We start from the raw sequence: 17,868 nt of genomic DNA on the forward strand, positions 1-17,868 counted from the left end.
GGAGTCCCCGGGCAGAGCATCAGCAGATGCTATGCTCGGGAACTCCAGCTATAGGAAACCCCTGAAGTCATTGACCAAATCTCAGCAGTAGTGCTGGAGTCCCGAGCAAAGAGCTAGTTGATGCTCTGCTCGGGGACTCCAGCAATAGGAAGTGTGACAGCCACTTGCAGTCATGCCATTGATAACATGCCGATACGAACAGCACAGGAAGCAGGCCCTCAGTCACGTGGGGCCGTGTTGGCGCGTCCTCAATATTAGAAAAGCTCCAGGTCTTCCGGGAACAGTTCACCGGGTTTAAACGGCACCATTTAGTACTGAATTTTTAATTAAATTATATTACGAAGTCACTTCTTTTTACATACAAATATGAATGCAAAGCAGTTTTTGGTCCCCGGATAACCCCTTCACACTCAGCGACCTACTATTCCCTCGTGCTAAATTCATCGTTCGCGCACAGCGATGGAATAGTACGTCGCGGGAGGAACAGCCATATCGGCCGTCTTACCGAAACATACAGGAGCTGTGATAGACTGGTTATCCACAGCACTCGATCCGAATACATCTACTCCATTTCAGCTGGATGCAAATTCCAAGTCCAGTAATCCCTCCTGGACAATCAATTGTAGCAAAAAACTTTTTGCTACATACAGGAGCTGTGACAGCAGCATTGTACAGCAGTTGCCGCAGCTCCTTCAGTGGGGACCGATCGCTGTGTCCCCGCTGATTAACCCCTTGAAAGCCGCATTCAATAGTGATTGCGGCTTCTTAAGGGTTAAACTACCATCGTCGGCCTGCTACACGATAGCGGCCAGCGATGGTGGCTATGGCAACTGGACGCCGAAGAATGGTGTCCGGCTATTCTATCTATGGAAGCCTAGTTGGTCCTGACTAAGTCAGGACCCACTATGCTTGCTGTAAGTGAGTAGCTGACAGCGCTAATACACTGCAGTATGCATGTAGTGCAGTGTATTAGAATAGCGATCAGGGCCTCCTGCCCTCAAGTACACTAGTGGGGCAAAGTAATAAAGTAAAAAAAGTTATGTAAAAATAAGCTTTAAAAGTAACAAAAGTAAAAATCCCCCTTTTTCCCTTATCAGTCCTTTTTTATTATTAATAAAAATAAACAAACTATACATAATTGGTATTGCCGAGTCCGTAACGGCCTGAACTACAAAAGTATTTTGTTTATCCCGCACGATGAAAGCCTTAAAAGAAAATAATAAACCATACCAGAATCACAACTTTCTGGTCACTTCACTTCCCGAAAAATTGAATAAAAAGAGATAAAATAGTACTGATTGAAACTGTTCGTTACGCAAAAAACAAGTCCTCACACAGCTTTCTTGATTGGGGGAAAAATACACCTTATGGCTCCTAGAATATGGCAACACAAAAAGTAATTTTTTTTTTTTACTAAAAAGTATTTTATTGTGCAAACGCCATAAGACATAAAAAAAAACTAAACCTATAGTATCGCCGTAATCGTATCAACCCGCAGAATAAAGTGAATGTCCTTTATAGCGCACGGTGAATGCTGTAAAAAAACAATAGTAGAATTCCTTTTTTTTTTTTTTTTCTTAGTCACCGCGCCTCTTAGAAATAGAATAAAAACTGATCAAAAAGTCACATGCACCCCATGAGAACTACAATGAATTCCTCAAGGGGTCTAGTTTCCAAAATAGGGTCACTTGGGGGGTTTCCACTGTTTTGGTACCACAAGACCTCTTCAATCTGGACATGGTACCTAATAAAAAGGAGGCCTCATAATCCTCTAGTTGCTCTTTTGCTTCGGAGGCCGGTGCTACCGTCCATTGGCACACTAGGGCCACATGTGGGATATTTCTCAAAACTGCAGAATCTGGGGAATAAGTATTGAGTTGCGTTTCTCTGGTAAAACCTTCTGTTTTACAGAAAAAAATTGAATGAAAAGGATTTTCTGACCAAATGAAATATGTAAATTTCAACTCTACTTTGCTTTAAATTCCTGTGAAACACCTAAAGGGTTAATAAACTTTCTAAATGCTGTTTTGAATAATTTGAGGGGCCTAGTTTCTAAAATGGGGTGTTTGATAGGGGTGTCTAATATATAGGTCCCTCAAATCCACTTCTGAACTGGAACATAAAAAAAAAAGAGGCTTTTTCTTATACCACACCCCAATGTACCGTATGGCCGTGTCCAGGATGCGTTATGAGGCAATACTTCGCTTCTTACGTTATACTGATAATGAGCAGTGCCCACCCCGAGATGACCCCAGTTTTGGCTGTTTGGATAAACTGAGACCCCTATTAGACCATTTCAGTGCCCGGTTTGCCCAAGCATACACCCCTGAGAAGTGTATTTCTATTGATGAGTCCCTGGTACATTTTAAAGGGAGGCTTCAATTCCGCCAGTACCTGCCAAGTAGGAGGGCAAGGTATGGCATGAAGATGTGTAAGCTGTGCGAGTGTGCATCAGGGTTTACGTACAAATTTAGCATATATGAAGGGAAGGACAGCAGTATTCAGCCCCCAGAATGCCCCCCCTTTACTGGGAGTTAATGCAAAAATTGTGTGGGATTTGGTGCACCCACTGCTGGACCAGGGTTACCACCTCTACCTGGATAATTGTTATACCAGTGCCTCGCTCCCAGAAGTCCTGCGGCATGCGGCACTCCTAGAAGAAATCGGAGAGGCCTCCCTAAGACTCTGCTTGGGCAAACACTCAGAAGGGGTGAGAAAAGGGCACATTCTAGCAGCAACATATTGAGTGTCACGTACAAGAGAGATGTCCTTGTATTGACAATAATACATGGCCACACCAGTACCCATGTACCTTGATGAGGTACGAGTACAGAGACCCCCAAACCAGACTGCATCCTCCTATAGGTACATAGGAGGGGTGGACTTGTCAGATCAAGTCCTGAAGCCCTACAGCGCCATGCGGTGTGGTATAAGAAGCTGGCCGTGCACATCATACAGATGGCATTGTACAATGTGTACATGCTACGATGTACAGGCCAGACGGGAACTTTCCTGGAATTTCAAGAGGTGGTTATCAAGAAACTAATCTTTAGGGACCAGGAAGGGGGGGGCACCCAGTACTTCTGGAAGCGAGGCCACACGCATCGTACCAGGGCAACGCTTTCCAGAAGAAGTTCCCCAAACTGGCAAGAAGGGAAAAAGTCAAGAGGTGCAAAGTCTTCTATAAGAGGGGTATAAGGGAGGACACAATATATCAATGTGACACGTGTCCCGAAAAACCAGAGCTCTGTATGAAAGGGTTTTAAAATGTATCATACTTCCCTTGATTTTTAATCTACCCCAGTTTTACTTACCCTGATGCACTCCGGACAGCTTATCCCCCTCATCTTTCCCCTCTGGGCCCTGCTGTGTGCCCAGGCAGCTGTTAACCGCCACATGTAGGGTATTGTCATACCCGGGAGAATCCACATTACAGTTTATGTGGTGTATGTCTCCGGAGGCACATGCTGGGCACAATATATTGGACACTGAATTGGCATATATGTATAGAAAATTGTGACTCACACTGCACCATCTGCTGCGCATTATCTTTTACACAATACCTGTGGGGTCAAAATGCTCACTACACCTCTAGATCAATGCCTTAAGGGGTGTAGTTTTTAAAACGGGGTCACTTCTCTGGGGTTTCAACTGTACTGCTACCTCGGGGGCTTATGCATACATGATTTAGCACCAGATAATCCCCAGTAGGCCAAATGGTGGTCCTTTCCTTCTGAGCCCTCCCATGGGCTCAAACGGCAGTTTATCACCACAAATGGGGTACTGCCGCACTCAGGACAAATTGGGCAACAAAATTGGGTATTTTATTCCTTGTGAAAATAAGACATTTTGAGCCAAAACGACATCTTATTGGAGAAAATTATTTTTTTTAAATTTCACATCCCAATTCAAATACGCGCTGTGAAACTGGGGTGAAAATGGTAATAAGCATAAATTAATTCCTTGAGGGGTGCAGTTTCCAAAATGGGGTCACTTTTGGGGGATTCCTACTGTTTTGGCACCTCAACACCTCTTCAAACCTGGCATTCTGCCTAAAATATATTCTAATAAAAGAGGCCCTAAAATCCACTAGGTGCTTCTGGGGCTTGTGTTTTAGTCCACATGCACACTAGTGCCACATGTGGGACATTACTAAATATGTATTGTCCAGATTCTACAGTTTTTAGAAGTGTTTTTCTGGTAAAACCTTCTGTTACAGAAAAAAAATAGAATAAAATTGAAATTCAGCAAGAAAAATGAAATGTGCATATTTCATCTCCACTTTGCTTTAATTCTTGTGAAATGCCTAAAGGCTTAAACTTTCTAAATGCTGTTTTGAATACTTTGAGGGGTTTAAAATGGGGTGTTTTATGGGGGCTTCTAATACATAGGCCCCTCAAAGCCACTTCAGAACTGAACAGGTACCAAAAAAGGCTTTTGAAATTTTCTTAACAATATGAGAAATTGCTGTTTATGTTCTAAGCCTTGTAACGTCCAAGAAAAATAAAAATGTTAAAAAAACGATGCCAATATAAAGTAGACATATGGGAAATATGAACTAGTAACTATTTTGGGTGGTATAACATCTGTTTTCTAAGCAGATGCATTTAAATTCGGAAAAATGCAATTTATTTTTTTCTAAACTTTGCAATTTTTCCCAAACACTGAATATATCGACCAAATTTTACCACTAACATAAAGCCCAATGTCTCACGAGAAAACAGTCTCCGAATTGCTTGGATAGGTTTAAGGGTATGTTCACACGCTGAGCCAAAAACGTCTGAAAATACGGAGCTGGTTTCAAGGGAAAACAGCACCTGATTTTCAGACTTTTTTTGAGCAACTCACGTTTTTTCGCGCCGTTTTTTCGCGCCGTTTTTTCGGCCGTTTTTGGAGCTGTTTTCAATAGTCTATGAGAAAACGGCTCCAAAAACGTCCCAAGAAGTGTCCTGCACTTCTTTTGACGAGGCTGTAATTTTACGCGTCGTCTTTTGACAGCTGTCAAACGACGACGCGTAAATTACAGGTCGTCGGCACAGTACGTCGGCAAACCCATTCAAATGAATGGGCAGATGTTTGCCGACGTATTGGAGCCGTATTTTCAGGCGTAAATCGAGGCATGATACGCCTCGTTTACGCCTGAAAATAGGTAGTGTGAACCCAGCCTAAGCATTCCGAAGTTATTACCACATAAAGTGAAATGTCAGATTTCAAAAATGGGCTCTGAGCCTTAAGGAGCAAACTAGGCTGCGTCCTTAAGGGGTTAATAATGAGTTTGCGTCTCTGAAATCTGAGAGGAAAGATTTGGAATTGTCTGTTTGAATTTAGTTTTTCCACCTGTTATAAACAGCCATCCATTTGTCCCACTAAGGCCCCATGCACACAAACGTGCTTTTGCAGCCGCAATTCCCATGAAAATCCACGGAAGATTTTCGGCCCCATTCATTCCTATGGGGCCATGCACATGACCGGTTTTCACGGTCCGTGCATGGCCCGGGAGCCTGGACCGCGGAAACAATGGGCAAGTCTTATTGCGGCCGTGTTCTGCGGTCCAGGCTCATAGGAAATAAAGGCCGCGGCCGTGTGCATGGCCTGCGATTTGCGGGCGGCTTGCGGCTGACAGTCCGCTGCTGGCCGACCCGAAAGTCACGGCCGTGCACATGGCTACAGTCGTGTGCATGAGGCCTAACTCGTGCCTTTTTTTTTTTTTTAACCCTTCCTGCTGCCCCCACATAAATTAGAGGGTGCTAATGGCACAGTCCCTGTGCAAAGGGGGACCAACTCTAGATATGCCACTCTGTTGTTCGTGGAATATCTAGGAGGGAAGAACTGACCTGTTGCAACAGAGTCATTCTATTACAGTACCATCTTTTGGGCCTAGAATCCACGGATTTACTGCGACTCCTGGCATAACTGTGGACAATACAAACTTTGTCCAAATCGATTACGTCCATTTATTTTTTACAGACTACCTCCTAAATATCATTGTCCACTAAACAAATTTATATGCCGTTCATTATAGAAGGAAGAAACCTTCATCCACCCATGCCAGAGATTGGACGCCCACCAATTTGCAGGAATTGAAAAATAAATAAATAATTTGGGGCTCACCCTAAATGGGTATTGTAAAAAAGCCCTCCATTAGGTCTTACTGGTCAACAAGACCCGCCCAACCCACCCCAGTGTATTCTGCAGCAATGCACAGATCTCGTTATGAGATAATAATGAGGTTCCTCCACTTCAATGACAATGCACAGGCGCCCCCCCCCCCCCCCAAGTACCGATGCAAACCGGGATCTGTTGTTCAAAATAAGACCGCTAATTCCCTCAATTTATTTCTGCAACTCTACACCCCTGAGCAGAATGTAAGCGTGGACGAATCCCTCCTCAACTTCCATATATGGGTGTATGTCAGAAGTCCCAGGTTTGAGGCATCCTATTGGTCTACAGCCTCCTCAATGCCCGCCCTGTTCAATTCTTTGCTTACACCTCCATGCCAGCCCCATTTTCTTCGTATTCATGCTATTCCTCAATGCTCGTGTGCTGCCCACCTGAAAAATGTAGTATCCCTGGAAAACCCCCTTTAAAAGCAATGTACTGGTTTTTTGGGTTTTTTTTTTTCTACTTTTTAAGATACAGCTTCTCTCTCTCCGGATCCAGCAAATAATTTTTGCATCAAGTGTACATACTCTAAAGATAATTTATTGCAGGGCATTCTGGTCTATGTACTAAATAGAGCGGATAAAAACTCCATATTGTTTACTTTTTTATTTATTTTTTTACCCCATTCACATCACGTTATTGCCCTACGTTTATCTTGTTCGTCGGGAAAGAGCACCTCTATCCTGACTGAGACCAAACGAGTGTCCTTTTGGCCTCTCTCGGGCTGGCATACGTCCGTATACCCTTTATTTTTTTTAAAAAATGGAATAGCGTTGAAGACTATGCTATTCCAACCTGAGGCATCCCACAAAAAAACAAAACATACACCACATGGTATACGTTTTTGTTTTTTCTCGAACATGGTAGCCTATGGGTGATGGATGGCGTTGGTCACAGGTGTACGCTAACTGTATACCCCGGGGAGCTCTCGACATCACTGGTCATATATGGACAGTGTCGCCAAGAGCAGTGCTGTAGTCTCCGGGCAGAGCACTAGCTAATGCTCTGCTTGGGGACTCCAGCATCCGGAAACGCCAGGAGCAGTGGAATTCCAGTGCGGCTTTTGTACCGCCGGGTACTGCAGCGCTATGGAAGCTCCTAAAGTCACTGTCACTGTATGGACAGTGACGTCAGGTGCTTCCATAGTGCTGAAGTTCCTGGGCAGAGTGCTAGTAGATGCTCTGCCCTGGGAAAGCTCCTGACGTCACTGTCCATGGGGCTCAAGCACTGCACCTGATGTCACTGACCATACATAGACAGTGGCTTCAGGAGTTTTCCTAGGGCCAGTCCCCGGGCCATGTGTTCCACTGTATGCCATACAGTGGTATACGTTTGGGACTTTTGTTGGGGGGGGTCTTCCTGAAGTATACCTCAGAGTTAAGGCCTAAACGTGTTGTGAATGGGGCTAAGAAGTGCCAGGCTTAGTATTGTTCTTCAAGACTCTTATTGCAAATAGTTAGCCCTTGCAGACATTTGGTGTAACAGTTGGAAATTGAGGCAGTTAGCAAAGATGTAAAAATGCACAAGCAATTTAATAAAGTATAGGAAAAATATAAAGTAATTGCCCCATATACCTGCTTTGGGTTTGACTCACTTACTCACTCACATGGGCTATATGTTACCGGTCAAGTAATGCTGAGCAGTAGGAGGTGTTTTATCAATAAATATGAAAGAATTGTGTAAAAAAAATGACTACACCATTGACTGCTTGACCTTGGTCCTAAATGGAGCAGCTGACAGGTCCACTTTTAAATCTGGTTTAGAAAATGCAAAGGGAATTTTGGTGTAGGGAAGCTTTTAAAGATCTCTACTTACTATCCGGTAATGGATGTGCACAGGATTTGGGCTGAGTCTTGTTGGCAACCTGAAAGCCAATTTGTGTATTTTTTGGGGTTTTATGAATCTGAGACTCCACACTACAATAACTTACCCAAACTTTTTTTTTTTTTCCTGTTCTTAGATAAGATAGGATCTATCTATTACTTCTCATGTTGTGGACAGTTCAGATATTGTACAGGTTAAGCTATTTACCATCTGTGTAACTTTTATTGACTTTTGATTTGTCCTTGCGAGGCCATTGTTTTTGTTTTTTTTGTAACTGCTGCTCAGTTAATGATTTCTTATTAAATTATTGTATAGTATCTCAGCTTATCTAGTCTAAGGAAAACCTTGTCAAGTGATTGATCTAGCAATTGATAGTTAAGTTTTTTTTTTATGGGCTTGCCCAAGTATATGAATTTTTATTACTTTTGACTTTTTTTTTGTGCTAGCACATTTTATATGCACTACATACCGTATCATGTACCCGTGGTTATAAACAAACGGTCTGTAAAACTGACGCGTCCATTACGGGACTATAAGGAATAGTAAGACCGCTAGAATTCTCAAACTTCTCAGTGACTTACTGCTAAACTCTAGTAAACCCTGGCCTTACCAGTGGTAAATGACCACCTCCATATGGCACTTCAAAGGAATGTCTGAGTTGCAGCTGATCATCAGTATATTGCATTGGTCTTGGTATTTATTTTATACGGGGGAGGGGGCAGTAGTAAAATATGCTATTGAACTGTTCTTCAATGCTTTCAAATATGGAAGAAATAAATATGCATATATCAAGATATATAAAGACCATAGCAAAACAAGTTTAAAAAAAAAAAGTAGCAAATACAATACAGCGCATAAAGGCGGCACGGGGAAAAAAATGCGTAATGTATCAAAAAAATATGGGATAGAAATATAAGAGTAAATAAAATGAAAGCGAGAAGGAAACAAAATATAAATATGTGAGGAGGCATGGAAGAATGAAAGGATACAGGAAATGAGAAAAGCCATCCCGATACCAGATGGAAGTCTCAAGTATGTCGGATAACTGACATGGTTAATTTCAGCCCAACCAGGTAGCAAAGTGTGGACCCAAGTTAAAGGAGGACCATGCATGCCAAAGAAGCATCATTCGAGTCTCTATCTTCCGCCATCAAAGATTCCTTTCCACGGAGAAGGTCCAACTCAACCACCCATTCTTTGATCGCAGTAGACTTCCAACTGTAAATTAGATTTAATAAGGGGTTGTTGCATCACTTTTAGACTTGTTCCCGAACAGATTATAGCTGACCTTTGAGGTTCATGAGCATATCTAGCAACTACAGTACTACAAACAGTAATAAAGCAATGTATATACACTCTAACCCTGACGTAGAGGAGATTCTGATGTCAGAACCTGATTCAACAATGAGTGGCGCTACATGGACACTGCATCTGGAAGAGGTGTGCAGTCTGTCACAGAGCACTTTTACAGTGGTCACGGAAACCCATTTCAGAAGACTCGAGACGCTTCAGCGCTCCAAGGCCCCACTCTGTCAATCACATGATCGTGGACCAAATTTTACCCACTGGACGTAAACGATAAGCGTTCCTACCGACAACAAGCAGAGATCTTGAAAACTGAAGAATTAATACAGATATACAATTTTCCAAAATACTAACTGTTAATAATACAAAAAATAACCTTAATTAGCTGAAAGTAGACTAACCTCTTAAGCTACATCTGTAAACTGCTAAAATTATGTACTGTTGGACAAGGACATGACCTTGAGTATCCATGAGCAGCAATTTTTATTACAAAAAAGTGTCATAATGCTAGTGAACTAAAATGACTGTTGTGTAGTGCAGTACGTAGTTATGATTCTATAAACCAGATTTGATGAGTATTTATTTTATTTTTTTCCCCACTTTTCCTTGTTTTTAATTAGACTTCTTTTTTTTCTTGGTGCAGGTGTCTTGGCTAAACAAATATTCCTGATATATTGTGTGTGTGTGTATAGTATTGCCATCTTACCTTGAGAAATAAAGCCTTGATTCTTAACCCCTTAATGACCGCCGATTAAGCCTTTTCACGGCGGTCATTAATGGGCTTTATTCTACAGCGCTGCCATTCCACGGCGCAGCATTTGAATAAAGTAAAGAGAGCAGGGAGCTGTCCAATCTCCCTGCTCTCAGCTGCCAGATGTAGCTGAGAGCTGGGGTCGTCCCTGCTCGAACGTGTGAGATCGATATTCGTATCGATCTCACCCGTTTAACCCCTCAGATGCGGTGCTTAATAGCATGCACCGCATCTGAGTGGTTTTGGAGAGAGGGAGGGAGCTCCCTCCCATCCCACTGACACCCGGTGATAAGATCGCCGAGTGTCTGTGTCTCCGATGGCAGCCGGGGGCCTAATATAGGCCCCCAGGTCTGCCTTTCGTGAATGCCTGCTAGATCATGCCGGTGGCATGACCTAGCAGATGCCTGTCCGTTTTAAACGGACAGGCAGTAATACACTGCAATTCGAAAGTATTGCAGTGTATTATAAAAGCGATCGGATGATCGCATATGAAAGTCCCCTAGTAGGACAAGTAAAAAAAAAAGTTGAATAATGTTAATAAAAAAAATGTGGAAAAAAAAATGAAAAACCCACTAAAAATGCTTTACTATTAAAACAAAAAAAAACAAAGCAAAAAAGTTACATGTATTTGGTATCGCCGCGTCCGTAACGACCCCGACTATAAAGCTGTTACATTATTTAACCCGCTCGGTGAACGCTGTAAAAAATAAAATAAAAAACAAAGGAAAAATTGCTGTTTTCTGTTAATCCTGACTTTAAAAAAATTTGATAAAAAGTGATCAAAAATCGAATCTACTCTCAAATGGTACCAATAAAAACTACAAGTCGTCCCGCAAAAAACAAGCCCTCCTACAACTGCATCGGCAGAACAATAAAATAGTTATGACTCTTCAAATATGGAGATGCAAGAACAAATAATTTTGAAAAACTGTTTTTACTGTGTAAAAGTAGTAAAACATACAAAATCTATACAAATTTTTGGTATCTTTGCAATCGTAACAACCCACTGAATAAAGTTATTGTGTTATTTATACCGCACGGTAAACGACGTAGATTTAGGGCGCAAAAAGTGGTGAAATGTCAGGTTTTCTTCCCCCCCCCATAAGTTAATAAAATGTGATGAATAAATTATATGTACCCCAAAATGGTGCTATTAAAAAGTACAACTTGTCCCCCAAAATACAAGACCTTATACAGCTATGTCGACGCAAAAATAAAATAGTTATAGATCTTCGAAAGGGACGATGGAAAAACGTAAAAAATGGCTTGGGCATTAGGGCCCAGAATGCAAGCAGGGGGAAGGGGTTAAAGGGGTTTTCCAGCAATATCGTCCGGTGCCTGGAGGCAGAAACTGATTGGTGTGGGTCCGGGTTTCGTTGGATAGGTCATTCTTTGTCAGAACGTGGAAAACCCTGTTAAAGGCAATTGCCTGTTAGTAAGATTACTGCAATCCGAATTTATTGCTAAACCTATTCAGGAGCGATTGATCCTCAGAACTGTACAGCGGATGCAGTAATAGAATACACCTGTGATTTTCTGCACTGAGATGTGCAGAGCCGGACGCTGTTTAAAAAAAAATATATAAGTAGCCTGCATCATTTGATGCTGATTTGCGGCCGAGAATTGCCCATAGAATTCAATGGAGACCCAAAATCGCATTTTGAAATACAGTGAAGAAAAACCATGTGATTTACATTTATAACCATAAAAAGTATTTTTTTACTCTTGATATTGTGTGTGATAGATAATAGAATACCGACAAACGGCCATAATATGCTTACGGAACTCAATACAAATGAAAATATGCCCATTTACAACTGTTTTCTGGACGGCATATGGCTGTCTTTTCTTTTTTTTTTTTTTTATTTCTTTCTTTTTACAGCGGTATGTATAAGGCCTAAGGCCGGATTTACACGAGTGTGCGTTTTGCACGCACAAAAGGTACTTAACAGCTCCGTATGATGCGTGGCTGCGTGATTTTTGCGCAGCCGCCATCATTGACACTTTTTGTAAACAAAAGCACGTTGTGCTTTTCTGTTTACATTCATACTTTTAACTGCTGTTGCGCGAATCACGTGCGTCACACGAAAGTGCTTCCGTGTGCTGCGCGTGATTTTCATGCACCCATTGACTTGAATGGGTGCGTAATGTGCGAACAATGCACAAATATAGGACATGTCGTGAGTTTTACGCAGCGGACACGCTGCGTGAAACTCACTGACAGTCTGCACGGCCCCATAGACTAAGTATAGGTCCATGCTAGGCGCGTGAAAACCACGTGCGTTGCACGGACGTATATCCCGTTCGTCTAAATAAGCCCTTACCCAAATTGTGGCACAAATAACTATTATCCCCATTAGAATTAGTTACTAAATTATCTAAAATACATTCTTTTACTTTCTAGGTTGCATGGGTCCTAGAAAAGACACGTGAGTACAATAAGTACATTAGCCAAAAACTTTTACATTTTTTAAGTTTAAAGAAATGTTTGCAGATGGCGTATTACAACTTTTGACAACGTTGTACAGTTCATGGTTGGTTTCCTACAGCTGCAATAGCTGGACCCAATGCGGTTCTACTGAACAGATTTTAGAACCGGAGAATCCAAGTGTTGCGGCTGTGTGAAACTGGCATAAGGCCTCATGTACCTGACCATGTACCAATACAGTGTTTTTTATATGGATGTGAAAAGTGAAGTGCGTATGGCTTGCTGTATCGGTGCTGAATGGATTCTGTTTTGTTCCATATCCATTCTTTAAGCATTCCATATACCTTATATCAGAAAATAGAAGTTTAAGGCCCCATGCACACGCTGCAGATTTTGCTGCTGAAATTTATGAAAATTCGTTACGCTTATCTGAATGGGGTTGTTTCTGCAGCGTGTGCAGGGGGGGCCTTAAAGCATGTTGAACTACATGCACTTTCAATACAAAATACAAATTTGTTTTCTACATAGGCATTGTTCCCCCATAGAAGTGAACACAAATTCTTGAGCATAGAACTACCTCCTTATAAAGAAATGTCTGTATTAATTAACCCATAGACTACTGTTACTTTTACTTTTCTATATGGAACCCTATTGCGCTTGTGTGCATGAACCCTAAATCTGCATAAACCATTGCTTACCATAGCAAATACTTCCCTCTTCAGTCACATTAAGGCTGGGTTCACACAACCTATTTTCAGGCGTAAACGAGGCGTATTATGCCTCGTTTTACGCCTGAAAATAGGGCTACAATACGTCGGCAAACATCTGCCCATTCATTTGAATGGGTTTGCCGACGTATTGTGCAGACAACCTGTCGTTTACACGTCGTCGTTTGACAGCTGTCAAACGACGACGCGTAAATTGACTGCCTCGGCAAAGAAGTGCAGGGCACTTCTTTGCAACATAATTTGAGCCGTTCTTCATTGAACTCCATGAAGAGCAGCTCAAGATTTACGAGCGTCACAGACTCCTCGTATATTACGAGGAGGAGCATTTACGTGTGAAACGAGGCAGCTGTTTTCTCTTGAAAACAGTCTGTCATTTCACACGTAAATGCCTGCTATCGTGTGCACATACCCTAAAAGTTGCTTAACTGGTTGCTACTTGGAATGTGTTTGCTAACAATTCTGTGATCTAACATGATCAGAACGGTGATGGACTGATCTATAACCAGCTTTCTGTGTCGGTTTTTTCTGTGTCTATGCGGGAGACTTATTAATAATGGCGCACTATACGACTAGTGCACCATTGTGCCCTTCTTCCTTCCCTAGAGCAATGTGCAACAGATTCAATAACCGAGCTCACCCTGTTTATGAATCTGCCACCGACTAAGGCCTCATGCACACGACCGTAAAAACTCCCGTTATTACGGGGCGGATTTACACGAGTATGTGCTTTTTGCGCGCGCAAAAGGCACTTAACAGCGTGATTTTCGCGCAGCCGCCATCATTATGACACTGTATGTTTATAAGGCTGGGTTCAAACGACCTATTTTCAGGCGTCAACGAGGCGTATTATGCCTCGATTTACGCCTGAAAATACGGCTCCAATACGTCGGCAAACATCTGCTCATTCATTTGAATGGGTTTGCCGACGTACTGTGCAGACGACCTGTCATTTACGCGTCGTCGTTTGACAGCTGTCAAAAGAAGACGCGTAAAATTACAGCCTCGTCAAAAGAAGTGCAGGACACTTCTTGGGACGTTTTTGGAGCCGTTTTCTCACTCTATTGAAAACGGCCGAAAAAACGGCGCGAAAAACGTGAGTTGCTCAAAAAACGTCTGAAAATCAGGTGCGGTTTTCCCTTGAAAACAGCTCCGTATTTTCAGACTTTTTGGCTCCGTGTGTGAACATACCCTAAACAGAAAAGCACGTGGTGCTTTTCTGTTTTCATTCATACTACTTACTGCTGTTGCGCGAATCACGCGCGACCCACGGAAGTGCTTTCGTGTGGTGCGTGTGATTTTCACGCTCCCATTGACTTCAATGGGTACGTGATGCGCAGAAATATAGGACATGTCGTGCGTTTCACGCAGCGGACACGCTGCGTGAAAATCACGGACTGTCTGCATGGCCCCATAGACTAACATAGTTCGTGTAAATCCGCCCTAAAACAAATGCCACGTCGGACCTGACTTTTTACCCTTTCACCTATGACTGCACCCCTGGAGAGACCTTCCATTCGCTGGACAGGAATCCTGATGATCTAAAAAAAAAAGGACACCCCTCTCCACACACCCCAGTCAGGTTTCCTGTCCTCCAGATGGGAATGTCCTGTTGGAAAAGCACTTCTCCCTGGATTGCAGACCCCCTAGCAGGTTCTTACCTTCTCTCCCTAGGGGTGCTCTGCAAGGTAGAAGTCTCCTTTGGAGGGAGCAACCTTAAGCCTGGGATAAGTATTCCCTCCTCTCCTGGTCCATCACTTCCCTACTTGGAGGTGGTTCAGGTCCCACGGCATGAGACTCTCCTCTGGAGGGAGAGCGGTTCTTCCTGGGCCATACTCTGCTCCCTAAAAAGCTGGTACGCATGTCCCGGCATTGGCAGTTTCCGTTGCCTTCTTGCGAGGCTTCCGGTCGTAATGGCATGTCGCTTCTGGCGGGTGACGTTCGCACGTCCCAGGAAGTGGTGGTTCCGGCGGCCCTATCTGGGAGGAGGGGCTTCACGGCATCTGAAGCCGAGGTCCTCCCCAGCCAGTCCAAGGCCTATTTAGGCCTGAACAGAGTCAGTCTCCAGCATCTCCTTTCACAATGGAAATGCCAGGAGAAGCAGCAGGATGCACTGACCGCTCGGATGCCACAAAAAAAAGTAAGAGTGCAGTTTGTAATTAAAAAAAACAAACTAGCAGCTACCTATAATAGTCTATGCCAGATTTGCTTAGACAAAATAATCGTGGAGTCTACAAGTCTGGCATCAAATATTTAAGGGCAGAAGTTAAAAAATGTCCTTAAGTCCCTAAGAAAAAAGGATCAACCATCCACTTCCAGTCGGATGAATTGATCTGATTCTTCTGCTAAAGAGAACTTTCAATTTGAAGGAGAGCGGAGCTCTTAAGATAGTACCTCTGAGGATGGAGGGGGGGGGGGAAATCTGTTCCTAGCAGAAGATGTAGATCAGTTCATTTGAAACTAAGAGCAACTATGAATATTGAGGACTCCAAAGTTTCCCCGTTCTGTACAGTACGTTGCTTTCTGGGCCCTAAACCCTCGAACAGAGTACCTTTCCTATCCATAAGAACATAAGTCCTCAAAAGGGAATGGAAAAAAAACAGATAGATTGGTTTTTCTGAAATTTCTAAAGAAAATATCCATTTGAAGAAGGTTTGCAGGGATTGGGATAATACCCCTAGACTTGACGAACCAGTGACAAAAATCTCTAGGAAAAGTGCTCTTCCCTCTGAGGATCTAGGTTCTTTATCTGATCCCATGGATCGGAAGGCAGATTATTACCTCAAAAGAACCTGGGAGGCTTCTACAGGGGCTTTTAAGCCAGGCATTGCAGCCACTTGTGTGGCTAGGTCTCTAAAAATATGGCTAGCATGATTAGCGCTTTACATTCAAGACAAGACTCCTAGGGATCAGATACTCTCCTCCCTCTCCATATTATCTAAGGCAGCAGATTTCCTGCCCGATGCCCCCGGTAGATTCTGTACGCGCCTCTGCCCGATCAGCTGCTAGAAGGGTTATCTGGCTAAAATCCTGGAAGGGGGACACTGCATCAAAAGGGAAACCGTGGAATTCACTGCTCTGGAGATTTTCTATTTGGGCCTCTGCTAGATTACCTATTAGAGAGAGCGTCTGATAGAAAAAAGGTTTTTTTTCCTACACTAAAAAAATCTGATTTCCTTTTGCCCCAGAAGGCTTAATAAAAAACCTAACCCAAGGGGACTGGATTTCAGGGCCTCAAAGTTCCCTAAGAAGAACAATGGCTTACTTTTCAGGCCTCAAAATGATCCCAAGAACAGAGACCACCAACAATGATGCCAGAAGATCCATGGTGGGGCGTCTAGCTCTATTTTTAAAAAATTGGGAACAAATCTTGACAAATCATTGGATCCTAGGAATTTTAAAAAACCGGGTACATTCTAGAGTTCATATCCCTTCCCCCAGACAGGTTCTTTCCTACAAGGACACAAAAAACCTTAGTCCGAAATTCTGTCACTTATAAAAAGAAAAAAGGGGTTCTGATTCAAGTCCCAAGTGCAGAGACCGGTAAAGGCTTGTATTCCCCTCTTTTCCTGGTGAAGAAACTAAAAGGGAAATACAGGGTCATAATAAATGTAAAAGAACTAAATTCATACTTGATCTACAAAAAAATTAGCATGGAGAGCATTTAGTCAACCATAAATCTCCTCTCCAAGGACTGTGTGATGGCATCACTAGATCTGGAGGATGCATATTATCATGTTTCAATATGCAGTCCTCACCAGAAATATCGAAGGGTAGCAGTGATCCTCAAGAGATCCTTGTTTCACCTCCAGTACAGAGTCCTCCCCAAGGGTTTTTACAAAGTAATAGCGGAAATGACGTCATACATCAGGACACGAGACATCCTCCTGATTTCCTAGCTGGATGATTTCCTAATAGTGGCAGATACAACTCCGACCCTGATTCAGCAGGTAGAAGTAGTTCGTTCTACCTGGTTGATTTCTTCAGATGTTCCATCCTAAATGCAAACTTGATCCCCCTCAAACGACTTTCTAGGGATTCTTCTAGACTCCCTCAGGCAGATGTCCTTTCTTCCAGAGGGGAAGATCGATCCCCTGTTAGACAGTCTCAGAGCTATATTTAAACCATACGTCCTCTTTCAGGAAAGCGATGTCTGTTTTGGGCCTCATGACATCAAGCATTCCAGCAAAATTGTGGCCTCATTTCAGATGCAGAGCTCTAAAATGGGACGTTCTAGAACAGTGGGACAAGAGCAGTCTCCCTAGATCAATCCCTCCACATTTAATCCACAGCCAGGCTGTCTCTCAGATGGTGGTTAAACAGGGAGAACCTCAGACTGGGCATTCCATGGTTAACCACCCCTACTCAACATAACCACAGATGCAAATCCCTGGGGTTGAGGAGCTCATTACCACTTAGATTTTCTCCTGGCAGGATTAAATAAAAACCCTCAAGCTGAACACCATAAGCATTCAGATTTCCGCATGAAGTCCCTTTTTTTTTTTTTTTTTTTTTTTTTTTCAGATTGGCGGAACACCCCTGGGTCAGGAGATTCCTGGCAGCCTGCTATAGACTTTAAACCCCAGATTAGGTCCTCCGTTCCCCCATGGGACTTAAATATTCTCCAGGCTATGACAAAGTCACGATTCAAACCACTGGACCCTATAACCCTA

The 17,868-nt window shown here is 42.9% G+C and overlaps 1 protein-coding gene across 3 annotated transcripts in view; it reads left to right on the top strand.

Annotated features, from left to right (window-relative positions):
• The window catches only part of C3H12orf75 (chromosome 3 C12orf75 homolog), a 57,099-nt gene that overhangs the window by 20,411 nt on the left and 18,820 nt on the right, over positions 1–17,868 (top strand). For all 3 annotated transcript variants that reach the window (XR_012882704.1, XM_075860078.1, XM_075860079.1), the window contains exon 2: positions 12,447–12,471. Coding sequence is in view for 2 of the 3 variants with exons in the window: in XM_075860078.1 (XP_075716193.1) it covers positions 12,447–12,471 (25 nt within the window). In the remaining variant the exon portion in view is untranslated. The remainder of the gene's footprint in view (positions 1–12,446; positions 12,472–17,868) is intronic.

This window comes from Rhinoderma darwinii, chromosome 3 (genome assembly GCF_050947455.1).
Source record: "Rhinoderma darwinii isolate aRhiDar2 chromosome 3, aRhiDar2.hap1, whole genome shotgun sequence".
Classification (NCBI taxonomy): domain Eukaryota; kingdom Metazoa; phylum Chordata; class Amphibia; order Anura; family Rhinodermatidae; genus Rhinoderma; species Rhinoderma darwinii.